Raw genomic sequence first — 11,361 nt, forward strand, 5'->3', positions numbered from 1 at the left:
CCCCCCCGCGTCCCGGGGCATGCCTCATGCTCCGGATGGGGGAGTCTCCTTTCGTCGAGTGGTGAGCCTCTTAAGCATCCGCCCCCGGTGGCCGTGTGTACTCCAGCCTGTACAAGCCCAGCCACCTCACCTACACACCACAGGAGACTCTACCCTTTTTGCTCTCCTCCCCCCTCCCCCTCGTTCTGCCTCCCGCCTCTTCTCTGCGCCCGCCGTCTGTCGCAAGAATACAAACTCCCGACCGCGCCATGTCTGCTGCCACTTCCTCTTCTCCCTCGCGAACCCCCCTCAATGTGGACCTCGTCTCGCTGATGTCCTCCTCGTCGACCCTCCAACCGTCAAGTAATTCGGCCGGGCAACCGTCGGCCGGCGCGGCGGGCAGCATCTCTGCCCCCGCGCCGGCTTCCGGTTGCCCGGCCAAGCGACCCCCAACCACCTCCTCCACTGTCCCTCCCGCCACCGCGGCCGGGACGACTTCCACAAACACCGCCGCCTCCTCGGCCCCGGCCCCGGCTCGCATTGAGCCGAAGATTCGCATCGCGCGCGAGGACGAGGATGTCGAGCGCGCGGCCGAGCTGGTCAGCGCCGCCTTCCAATCGACCGCCCTCGCCGAGTGGTGCTGCATCGACCCCGAGGAGCGCTCCCTCTACCTGGATGCGCTGAATGGCGGGGTCGTTCGCCAAATTGGCCGCGAGGGCCCGGGGCTCGGGCACATTTTCGTGTCCGGGGACTTCAAGGCCACGCTCGTGTGCTCGTATGGCGCGTCACGCATTGAGTTCCCCAAGGTCTACCCCAACCGACGGACCTTCGTCATTGATCGCCTTCTGGAGCAGGCCAACGAGGCCATCATGCCGCCAGACGACCATTGGATCTTCGTCCTCTTCCTGGCCACCGCGCCAGATGCCCACGGGCGTGGCCATGGCCGGTCCCTCATGAAGGTGGCCTGTGCCCATGCCGACCAGCTGGGCTACGCCATGTACCTGGAGAACACAACCTGTACGTTGTTCTTCTTTCCCCCAAATGCCCTGCCCTCCCTTTGCTTCCCATATATCCCCTCTTTCTCTCTCTCTCTCTCTCTCTCTTGGCCTGCAGAGTGGGCTTGCTTGCTCCAGCCAGATCCTGTCGCTCGGCTGAAGTGTGAAGCCTCTCCTCCGGGAGAAAAAAAAAACCACATCATCCCGCCGGGCATTCCCCCATACTAACCCCTCCTCGGCATCATGTGCTTTGCTCCCCTTTCCCCCTTCCCTATCGGCGAAATGCACACACACACACACACCCACACACACACACACACACAGCCAACGAGGCCATCACCAAGTTCTACAAGTCCTTCGGCTTCCGGACTTGGCGCACGGATGTCCTCGATCCGCAAACCGACCTGGTGGTGCATTACATGCGCCGTGAGCCGCGTGTGGCACAGGCCAGCGTCGCTGCGCGCCTGGCCGCGGCGTCGAGCTCCTGTTCCCTGGCCCCCGGGCGCCAGGCCGGCGGAGCTGACGCCGCCCCGCCGAGCCCCCAGACTCTGGCCGAGGGCGCCTCGCGCCGTGGCCGGTCGCCCTCTCCCTCTTCCATCGACCATCCGGACCGTGCGATGGCCTTCGCCGCGGCGGCCGACGCCGTGGTGTCGGTCCAGTCATCGGCCGCCATTTCCCGGAGCCGGCCCCCTCCGACGGCCTTCACCCGCGGGAAGCCGGCGTCTGCTTCGGACCCGGTCATTGCGCCGTCGACGGCCTTCGACCCGGCCGCCGACCAAGTTACCGAGGCGACCTACCACCACCTGGCCCTTGGGTCACCGGAGGCCGCCGCGGCGCTGGCCTCCATCTTGAACATCTCCTCCGGCTGCGGGCAGTGTGCCTGCGATGAGGAGGATGGCGCCCCGCACTTGAACCACGAGACCGACTGCACCAGCGACTGCGAGGAGTTCGAGCTTGAGAACGTTCCCGAGGGCTGGCTCGGTACCGCATCGGCCATTGACTCGGATGCTTCCTATTGCGACTTGCTGTCCAACGTCAGCGGCTCGGACAGCGGCCACAGCTGCGGCGAGGCATCGGACTAATTCCCGCGCGCGCACCCCTGCAGCACATCATATTTATATGATGCACCCTTTCGAATGAGATTGGCTTTTCTCCCCCGACAGTTCCGCCCCCGGGCTCCGCGGCCATACAAACACACACGCACACACACACACGCACACACACGCACACACACACACACACAAAGGACATGCGTGTGCTCCTCTCTATGTTGCTCGATATCACCTTCGTCGCGTCTGCCCCACTTCCCGCTCCCTCTCCCCCTCCGGGGGCGACGATCGTGACTCCCGGTCACGAGCAGACGAAAGCACCTTCGCCGGCGGTGACATCTGCCCGCGAAGGGGCATGCTCTCCAGGAGCGCAGAGGACCCCTCCAGATGTGTCTCTCTCCTCCGTATCCGGCCCTTTTGTGTGTGTGTGTGTGCCTGTGTGTATGCATGTGTCTCCCCCACATGTCCCTCCCCTTCCCCCGCCAGTGTGTGCTGGCCCTTGTGTGTGTCTGTGTGAGTATGTCTCTCCGGCCTGAGGATGAGTGGTCCATGTCAGTGTAGCGGGAGCACGCTCATGAGTGTGCACCTTCTCCCCATCATATTTCCTCACAGATTCAACCCTCTGGGATCTCCCGCCTTCTTACTGGCCCGGCTGCCACGTGTCGTACGCATGCTCAAATACAAATGTGCATGTGTGCGTGCGCTGCGCGTGCGCGGGCCTCTCTCCAACACGGAGAGAACCAATACATCCGCAATTAGTGCACCTTTTGTGTCCCCCTGTGTCTCATTGTCGCGTGTGAATAGCCTGGCTCTCCTTCCTCTCACTCTCCCCTCCAACACCCGCATTCATCGAGCGGAAGTGGCGCGGGCCGTGTGGAGAGGATGCCTTGCCACGAAAGTCAAGCGGCCTGCCTGCTTTGCGCCATTGAGAGATCTATTGTTCATAATGTACACCTGCCGAGAGGGGGGGGGGGGGGGGAGAAAAAGCGAAAGAAGAAAGAAGGGAATGGGCGAGGGTCTTCTCTCAGGTGGCATGGAGCCGCTTGGCGTCCGGGGCATCGGACTCCGCAGGGGAGCTGTCCGAGCGTGGGCGCTTGTTGGAGGGCGGAGCGGCCTCGGTGTCGCCGGCAGCCGAGGCAGCCTCAGCAGACTTGGCGCGCTCTTCCTTTGCCTTGCGGATGGCTGTCTGAAGGAGAGCATCCAGGGAATTGGCCGCCGGCTTGCCAGCTGGCCCGGCTGATGGAGCAAATGCCCGAGCAGCAACCACACCACGATACGTGCCCGTGCGGGTGGCTGCGGGCGGGGAGGGGAGGGGGGGGGGAGGGCCCAGAGGAGGGAAAGAAGGACCGTAAGCGGGGAAGGCGGGCAGATGTGGCGGGAAGTAGGCAACGACGTCGGGCAGAGGCACGCACCACACTTCAGCAGCAGCTGGCTCGGGTTGCTGGACACCAGCATGCGGCTTGTGGACTGGTCGATGCCAAAAAGACAGCCCCTGGATGGCAGATGAAAGAGGATGACCAGGTGCGTGGAAAGGGAGGAGAAGGAGGAGAAGAAGAAGAAGAAGAAGAAGAAGAAGAAGAAGAAGACGTGCGTGAGCAACAACGGCGGCCGGGAGAGACGTGACAATCGGATGGACGCACAGGTTGGCCACATCGAGCGGACTACGAAGCTCTAGAGCGCGCATTGCCGCGCTAGAAAAGATGACATTCCTTCCCTTCGAGTGCCCGAGAAGGATGGAGGCCGTCTGGATGAGGTTTCGCCGGGATCCAGCATCTATGTTCGTTTTTTGGTTGTTTGTTTGTTTTGTGTTTGTACGTTTGGGAGGAAGAAGCACGGGGGCGGGGGCGGGAGACATGCCAGAGGAGTCAGGCGAAAGACGTTGAGTTGCGGAATGACAGCCGGGGTGGACATACCAGACAGGGCGGCGCTGTAGCACACCTCGAAAAAGAGACCACGCGAGATGGCCTGCGAAATGGGATTGCGGCGGAGGGGGAAGCCCAGCCGCCCTCCGGGAGTGGCCCCAACATCCAAACTAATCAGGTCGATGTCGAGGGTGTTGCAGCAGGCTGGATTCCGGAGCAGGGGCCATGCATGCAGTGACAGGAGGTATTAGTCGGACACCGACGAGTGGCACAGCCCGGGAGGGGAGTGAACGCACCGAGGAACATCTTTTCGGACAGCGGCTGGACGGCGACGATGTCATACGACGCGAGGATGCTGCTAGTCGAGCCCTGAGGCGTCGTATATGCGCGCGTGAGTGGGAGAGGGAGAGAGAGAGAGAGAGAGAGACAGTTAGAAGGCACACATTGGTCAGGAACGCCGACAGAACAGGAGCAGCAGGGCACAAAGGGAGGGCCGGGCGAGTCGCACCAGTTGCGACGAATCTGACGGGTTATCCGAGACGTAGGTCATGCGGCTGAGCTGGCGCATGGTGCTCTGGCCATCGATGTCAGCCTTGGATGGCTGACCGGCCGCGGCCGAATGGGCCATGCGGTTACCGGGGCGGGTGGCCGTAGCAGCAGGCGCACCACGAGCCGTCGACACGGGCAACGCCACGGGCTTGAAGGAGCACGTCTTGGAGTATGACCAGCCATGGGGGGGGGGGGGGGGGATGGGGGGGGGGCGGGAGGGGGGGGTGAGGGGGGGGGGGGGGAGGGGGGGGGGGGGGGGTGGGGGGGGGGGAGGGTGGGGTGGGGGGAGGGGGTGGGGGGGAAGGGGGAAGAGGAGGTGGAAGGGAGGAGGAAAGAGGGGGGGGGGGGGGGGGGGGGGGGGGGGGGGGGGGGGGGGGGGGGGGGAATAGGACCACGGGTGGACACTGGCGCACATTGTTGTTGTTTAGCTTTCCAGACATGTATGTGTTCACTGCAACAGCATGGAAGCCAACTGTGTCGACAATGTTAGCGAAGGAGGTAGGTCAGGTGGAGAAGTCGAGCACACGGACAGGCAGGTAGATAGAAATACACACACACACACACACGACTGAAAGAGAGGGACAACAGCATCTGATGGGGGAAAGGCAAGGGCGTACACTCATGGCTCCGGGCCAGCCGGACCGGAATGGGGTCCACGCCATCGCTGGACAGCTTCAGAATCCCAGAGGCCAGGGCCGAGAGGCTGTTGGTCGGCAGGTTCAGATCGTAGTATCGCTCCATCAGGGGCAGGTGGGCAGGCGGGAGGGGCGCCGTCAAAGGGGAGGGGAGAAGGAGAGAACAGGGACACGGGAGATAAGGCCAGCGAGGGAGGAGGGCGAGAAGGGAGAAGGGAGCCGGGTACTTGGAGCCCACAGTGCAGCTGGCAGGGAGGTGGGTGTCCTTTTCGGTCTCGGCCGGGTGGTGCGGGGGAGAACAGGGCGCGAGGCCAGCTCCCGAGGTGGGGGGAGATCGCGGGAGGGCCAAATGGCGCCTCGTGCATCGGGAAATGCCAACGATCGCGCGGCCTGTGTTTGTGTCTCGCATCCTCCCGGCCAGCGGCCCGCCGGGGGGAGGTTTAAATTGCCTGCCCCCGGGGCGGGGGGGAGGGGGGACGGTGACGAGCGTGCGCCCTCTTCCGCTCCCCTCCGGTGATGAAGTGGCATCGGAGATCTAGCCGGCCGTTTCGCCATGCTGGCGGACAAGGATCGTCGGAGGAGGAGGGCAGGCGGGAGCCTTCGTCGGCGGGTCGGCCTTGGAAGGCCCCAAGAAGGGGAACCTCTCTTCTTCCTGCCCACCCTCGGTATAGCTGCGCGTGTGGGCGTATACTCGCCCTCCCTCCTCTCTCTGTGCCTCCCTCCCCCCTCCCCCGCCTCGCCCCCGCTTCGCCCATTGTACCGCCTCCTCCCCCGAAAGGTCGCGCCTCTCCGTCTCTTCCTCCCCCTCGTAGGAGTTGCCTCGCTCTCAGACACACCCGAGGATGGCCCTCCCGAATGACAGGCCGGCGCTTACGGCCGCCACAGCGTTGACCTTTTCGCGCGACGCCCTTCGACTGCATGCGGCCGCGTCTGCCGCCTTTTGGGCCGAGAAAGCCCTGGCGCTGAGCAAATACGAGGATGCATGCGACCAATCGTTGCCATCCTCGTCGGCATCGGCATCGCCCCCGGTCGGCCCAAACCCCCACGCAGCCGGCGGCCACCCCGCACGCGATGTCGACCCCTCCGAGCATATGATGACCACAACGCCGGGACGGCCGATCGCCGCCGCCATGATGACCCCGGCTCCCGGGGGCAAGCCGGATCTCGGTGGCTCGAGCAGCTTCTCGCCCCAGTTGTCATCCATGTTCGAGCACTCTTCGGCATTGGACGCCTTTTCGCCGCGTCTCAGTAGCTCGCTGCTGCCCGAGGCCTCGGACCCGGCTGGTGGGCCGTCCGGAATGCCGGAAGTCGGGCGCACTGCCACCGCAGCCGCCGCCTCGATCCCGCAAATTCTCCAGGAGTACGGGCTCCCGTGCGAGGCTCACTGCTTGCCTGGGCTTCTGGGCGGTCTGCCAGGCGAGGCGCCCTGGCGAGCTCTGCCGGCCACGGCCTTGGCCTTGGTGTCGCTGGCCGATGCGCATATTGCAGCTGGTGACCATGCCCGTGCGGCGGGCCTCCTTCAAAGCCACCTGCACCAGCACTCGGCATTTGGAACCCTGTCGCCGCTGCATTGGTCCGCGTGCAGCAGTGCCGGGGTCCTGGCCGGGGGGTCTTCCCCGCCCGGGGGATCACACGCGGACCAGACCAGCTCGCTGGCTCTTCACCCCTCGGTTCGCTATCGTCTGGCCTTGTGCCTGGTGCGCGCGCAGCCTCCTGTGCCCCTCGCGTGCCCTTCCAATCGAAGCACTGAGCACATCCGCGACCCTCTCTGACATGATCACCCTGCCCCTTGCTCGGGCGGCTAGTTCCAGCAGAAGTCCTTCACGGATGTGCTGGACCTCTACAATCCCTCGCTATTCCCATGTGCGCCATGCCGGACCTGCTTACCACCCATGGCTGGCTCCTACTGACATCCTCCTCCCTGTCCGTCCCTCTTGCCTTCTGTCTCTCTCTCTCTCTCTCTCTCTGCCCTCGCTCTTCCCTCCTTCGTGGGCCCACACTCGACCATGCCCGCGCCTGCAGCCTCGCCGGTGGAGTTGACGCCGCTACGCGCTCCGGTTCCCTTCCGGCCCCTGCTGGCACAGCTCCAGTTCCTGTGCGGCGCGGCGGAACTGGCTCTCGGCCGGCCGGACGCGTCGCGCGCGCACCTTCTTTATGCTCTGGCCATCTGGCCTCTCTGCATCGAGGCGGTGGATGCCTTGATCGGGTATGGCCTGACTCGGCGCGAAGATGGTGCGTTTGCCCCCCCCCCCCCGCACACACACACACACACACACACACACACACACACACACACACACACACACACACACCTTGGCGGTGCTCCTCCCGGGCGTGGCAGCTGTATTGACTCCCTCGATGGCGGGTGGGCGGGGGACCTTCTCACGCCAATCGCCAATGCATGGGCCAGATCTCCGCATCCTGCGCATGGTCTCGCTCATGGCGCCTTTGGCAAATCTGGATCGCGATTTTGTCACCCTCTACCTGCGGAGTCGGCTGCCGACTGTGCGTCATTCCTGCCGATTCCCTGTGCCCCGTGCCGATGTTTTGGTGCCCTGCTGACGGGCCTTTGTGCTGGCGCAGTTTTCCCTCGGTCCGGTGAACAATGAGCTGGCAATTACCCGCCTCTGCCGGAGCCCCTACAATTTGTGTTTCGACCTGGAGACATTGATCGGCTTTTCGCGGTACCGACTGCTGAAGCACGATGACATCGGCGTCGTGGAGCTGTCACGCCTGTGCGTCATCACCCCGGCAAGCTTGCATCCTTTGGTTGCGCCCTCTCCCCTGGGAGCCCCTTTTGCTCGTACTAATCGCGCGGAATGCACTTGCCCTGCAGCGTCCTGTCCACCGACCCCTTCAATACCGACATTTTGCCCTTCTACCTGGCGGCCCTCTTCCACCAGCAGGATGCGGCCGAATTGCTGGTAGTTGCTCACCGCCTGACCACGCGCATCCCACACCGGGCCATTGCCTGGTATGCGGCGGGCTTGCATGCGCTGGTGACAACTGGCCACAGCTTGTCTGCCCTGTCGGCGTCGGCGGTGGCCGCGGCCGATGCCACGGTCCTGGCCGGGCACGCGGCGGCAACTGGACTCGGGCGCGATCCGCTCGGGGCCGGTGGGCCAGGCACCGACGCTGGGGCCGGGGCCGGTGGTGGGATTTTGACTGCCGGACCTGGGTCCGCCAGTGCCGGGGCTGGTGGCGGTGGTGGCGGAGCCGCCGTGGCGCTGGACCACTTCCGCCGCGCTCGCGATCTGGATGCCAACTTCGCCGCTGTGTGGGTGGCCATTGGGCATGTTTTCTCGTCGGGCGGTGACGCCGACCGTGCGCGGCGGGCGTACGGCTGTGCGGCCGTCATCCAACGGGGGTACGCTCATGCTCCCATTCCCCTCGGTGCCGGGGCAGGGAGGCGAGGAGGGCGCAGGGAAACGGCCAGGGCATTCTCGCAAAGGGCTTGCAGCCCCCCTCCCCCCCCCCCTTCACCACTAACAAGCGTCTGGCAGGTCGCACGAGGCGTGGTTGCACGCGGGCGCGGCATCCCTGCACTTGGGGGATTTGGTGCGTGCGCGGAGGGCCATCTCCTTTGCATTGGCGTCGGCTCCCGGCCCGAGTGGCCCGGTGGCCGGGCTTGATCCGAGAGTGGCACCCTTGGCGGAGAATGCCGCCTTGCCGGGGTCGCTGCTTGCTCGGGCGCCCTCATTGGCTGCCTCGCCTCCTTGGGCGGGCGATTTCACCGCACTGAATGAGGCAGCCGTGCTGGCCACGGCCGACCACGAGTACGCAACCAACTTTGGCAACACCCTCCCTCCCCCCAAGCTCCCCGGCTTAGGCGATGGCCCCCTGGTGCGACGCTTCCTAACATGCGAACGGGCCTCCATCAAGTCTTGACAAGGCCGAGGCCTATTCGCAGGCCGCGACACAGGCCGCCACCGCGTGCGGGGCTAATCGCCTATCCGCGGCGTCGTGCTGGCTGAATCTCGGGCACATTCTGCGTCTCAAGGGGTGCGCCTCTGGTTTTCCTGCGGCAGGTGGGGGCAAGGGGCCTGGGAGATGTCTCCCCTGCCGGCTGGGACAGCCCCTGCGCGATGTCCTGCTAATGGCCTTTCTCCTCTTTCTTTTCTTTTTTTTCGCCCCCCCCCCCCCCTCAGGGAATACCATCGTGCTCGCGCTGCATTGGAGCAGGCTCTGCTGCTTAATCCGCGTCACGCGCGCGCACACGCCTGCCTCGGCCTGGTCTGCCAGAAGCTTGGTCTGCCTGCGGCGGCGGCGGCCAGCTATCACCGAGCGCTGGCTTACCGGCCAGACAGTCTCGGCGGAACCACCGGCGGCATGGGGGCCGTGTCGGCCGGGGCGGCCTCCTCCGTAGGATGGTCGATTGCGGGCTTCGGGGATTTGGGCTACTCACCGGCGGCCGTGTGCTTGAGCCGGGCCGGGGGGATTGCCCCGCACTCGCTGGCCGCCGAGTGGTCGACCATCGGCTCTTTCGCGGAGATTGCCGCGGAGGAGGTGTGCGCTGCGGCCGAGGGGAAGCTTTTGCACGCGGCCACGCAGGGCCGCCCGATGGCGGCACCCGCGCCGCGGGACTCCTTGGCCGCCGCGGCTGCGGCCGTGTCCGGCACAAGCTCGTGGCAGGATTGGTCGGCAGATCGGTCGCAAACACTGCTTGGGTCTCTTCGGCACCAGGCTCTCGGCCGGGCGGAGAAGTAGCGACCTCATGCGGGATCGGCCCAAGTCGGCCCTGGTTGAATATACTTTCCGTGGGCCCCGGTGCACGCGGGCCGGCCAGTGGGCTTTATTCCTTTCTCGAGCTGCTCCGCCGCCTGCCCTCGCGCCCCAGCCTCACACTCGGCTTTGGGTTTGTCCCATCCGGACGCGCATCTGTACATGGGCATTCCCTTGCACTTGGATGTCGGCTCAGGTGCCCGTGCAAATGGGCACGATGGGAGGCATGTGTGAATGTGCGGTTCTGTGGACGTGGGCGCGGGCCTGTGCGGCCGTGGGCGCGGACATTCCCCGGGGTGAAGGGGCTGGGGAAATTCTATTGTACAAAGGAAGGCGGCTTTAGTTGAAAAGCAGCGAGCCGTCAGTCGGCTGGAGGAGCCCAGTGTAGACGGCCACAGCGTCCACCAGGTTCATGAGAGAAAGGCCACCAAAAGTCAGCAGCTTGAGGAACCCGTAGCCGATGTGGCCCAGGTAGAAGCGGTCGGCACCGGTCGGCCCAAGAAGGAAACTTCGCATGCCGGGACGAGGGGAGAGGAGCGGGGGGAGGAGATAGGGGGGAGGAGATAGGGGGGGGGGGGGGAGGGACGAAGTCATCAGTAGGTGCCAGGAGCTGACAGGGGAAGAGCGGAGGCCGGGGCAGTGTGGGCGGCGGAGGGAAACCCCAGGAGGAAGGACATACCTCAGCGCAAGGGTGGTCATCTGGTTGGCACCGCCCTGGTTGATCCATGTGCACGGACGGAAGGAGTCGAAGGAGCGCCGTCCGAGGCAGGCCTGGGTGCCGATGGCTGGTTCGCAAATGTGCCACGCATAATGGTGGTCTCGCAGGAGGGAGTTGCACGCAGGCTTCCGAGCCCCGGGGTCCGGGTTCTCCTGGTGGCGGTACTGCGGGTCCTGGGCGAAAACCATCGGCGAGGCTGGCAGGTCATCCGAATTGGCTGGCCGGCAGTGGAGCAGGTGTGCCGGCAATTGGTGGCAGAAGAGGCAGGGGGATTCGCGCTGGACCGTGCGTGGGCCCTGTGTACGCCTGGTCAGCTGGGGTCCGGTTATGGTGGGACCAGGAGCGGGGCGAGGGGAGCATGGACGACGCACAGTGCAGGCCACATGCGGCAAGGCGGTGCAGGAAACGGTGGCCTGCTCGACACCATATGCGCAAGAGGGGCTGGGCTCACACTCGAGCTGGAAGGGGTGGAGGGAGTCACACTGTGTGTGTGTTTGTATGTGTACATGTCAAGGGGTGAAGAAGGATCGACGGAGGGAGGGAGGGGGTGAGCATCGAGGCCGGGAAGGAGCACGCAGGGGCAAAAGGAAAGGTGCGCACAGCAGGGATCGACAGGGCAGCGAAGGCGCTGGCCGAGGTCATGGAGTCATGCGGCCGGGTCGCAGATTGGGCCATCGCTGGCGTGGCCGGATTAACCAATAGCACCAGCAACAGACCCGCAAGTGCCGGGAGCAGGGCAAACGGAGGGCACCATGGGCGGAGGCTGTGGCCGAAAGGCGCGGGAGGCGCTTCTGAAGGCATAGGGAGAGGCCGAGGCAAAGGCAGGGAGAGGCAGGGAGAGGCAGCGGGGGG

The 11,361-nt window shown here is 65.1% G+C and overlaps 4 protein-coding genes across 4 annotated transcripts; 2 read left to right on the forward strand and 2 right to left on the reverse strand.

Moving 5' to 3' along the window:
• Positions 1 to 116: 116 nt before the first annotated feature.
• H696_02315 (hypothetical protein) lies at positions 117 to 2,199 on the forward strand. The gene is made up of 2 exons (XM_009496211.1): positions 117 to 996; positions 1,299 to 2,199. The coding sequence occupies exons 1-2, from the start codon at positions 249 to 251 to the stop codon at positions 2,054 to 2,056; spliced, it is 1,506 nt and encodes a 501-aa protein (XP_009494486.1). The 5' UTR covers positions 117 to 248; the 3' UTR covers positions 2,057 to 2,199.
• A 788-nt stretch (positions 2,200 to 2,987) lies between these two features.
• H696_02316 (hypothetical protein) lies at positions 2,988 to 5,285 on the reverse strand. Its single transcript, XM_009496212.1, has 8 exons — positions 5,052 to 5,285; positions 4,848 to 4,906; positions 4,394 to 4,597; positions 4,182 to 4,254; positions 3,937 to 4,089; positions 3,664 to 3,796; positions 3,436 to 3,515; positions 2,988 to 3,316 (listed from the first exon to the last, which is right to left on the reverse strand). The coding sequence occupies exons 1-8, from the start codon at positions 5,173 to 5,175 to the stop codon at positions 3,048 to 3,050; spliced, it is 1,095 nt and encodes a 364-aa protein (XP_009494487.1). The 5' UTR covers positions 5,176 to 5,285; the 3' UTR covers positions 2,988 to 3,047.
• Positions 5,286 to 5,753: 468 nt separating this feature from the next.
• H696_02317 (hypothetical protein) lies at positions 5,754 to 9,981 on the forward strand. Its single transcript, XM_009496213.1, has 9 exons — positions 5,754 to 6,766; positions 6,875 to 6,932; positions 7,092 to 7,301; positions 7,480 to 7,574; positions 7,653 to 7,804; positions 7,906 to 8,436; positions 8,573 to 8,845; positions 8,952 to 9,071; positions 9,218 to 9,981. Exons 1-9 carry the CDS (start codon positions 5,912 to 5,914, stop codon positions 9,774 to 9,776), a joined length of 2,853 nt encoding a protein of 950 aa, XP_009494488.1. The 5' UTR covers positions 5,754 to 5,911; the 3' UTR covers positions 9,777 to 9,981.
• Positions 9,964 to 11,361, reverse strand: H696_02318 (hypothetical protein). Its single transcript, XM_009496214.1, has 4 exons — positions 11,110 to 11,361; positions 10,881 to 10,991; positions 10,471 to 10,805; positions 9,964 to 10,299 (listed from the first exon to the last, which is right to left on the reverse strand). The coding sequence occupies exons 1-4, from the start codon at positions 11,308 to 11,310 to the stop codon at positions 10,131 to 10,133; spliced, it is 816 nt and encodes a 271-aa protein (XP_009494489.1). The 5' UTR covers positions 11,311 to 11,361; the 3' UTR covers positions 9,964 to 10,130.

This window comes from Fonticula alba (assembly GCF_000388065.1).
Source record: "Fonticula alba strain ATCC 38817 unplaced genomic scaffold supercont2.3, whole genome shotgun sequence".
Lineage (NCBI taxonomy): Eukaryota > Rotosphaerida > Fonticulaceae > Fonticula > Fonticula alba.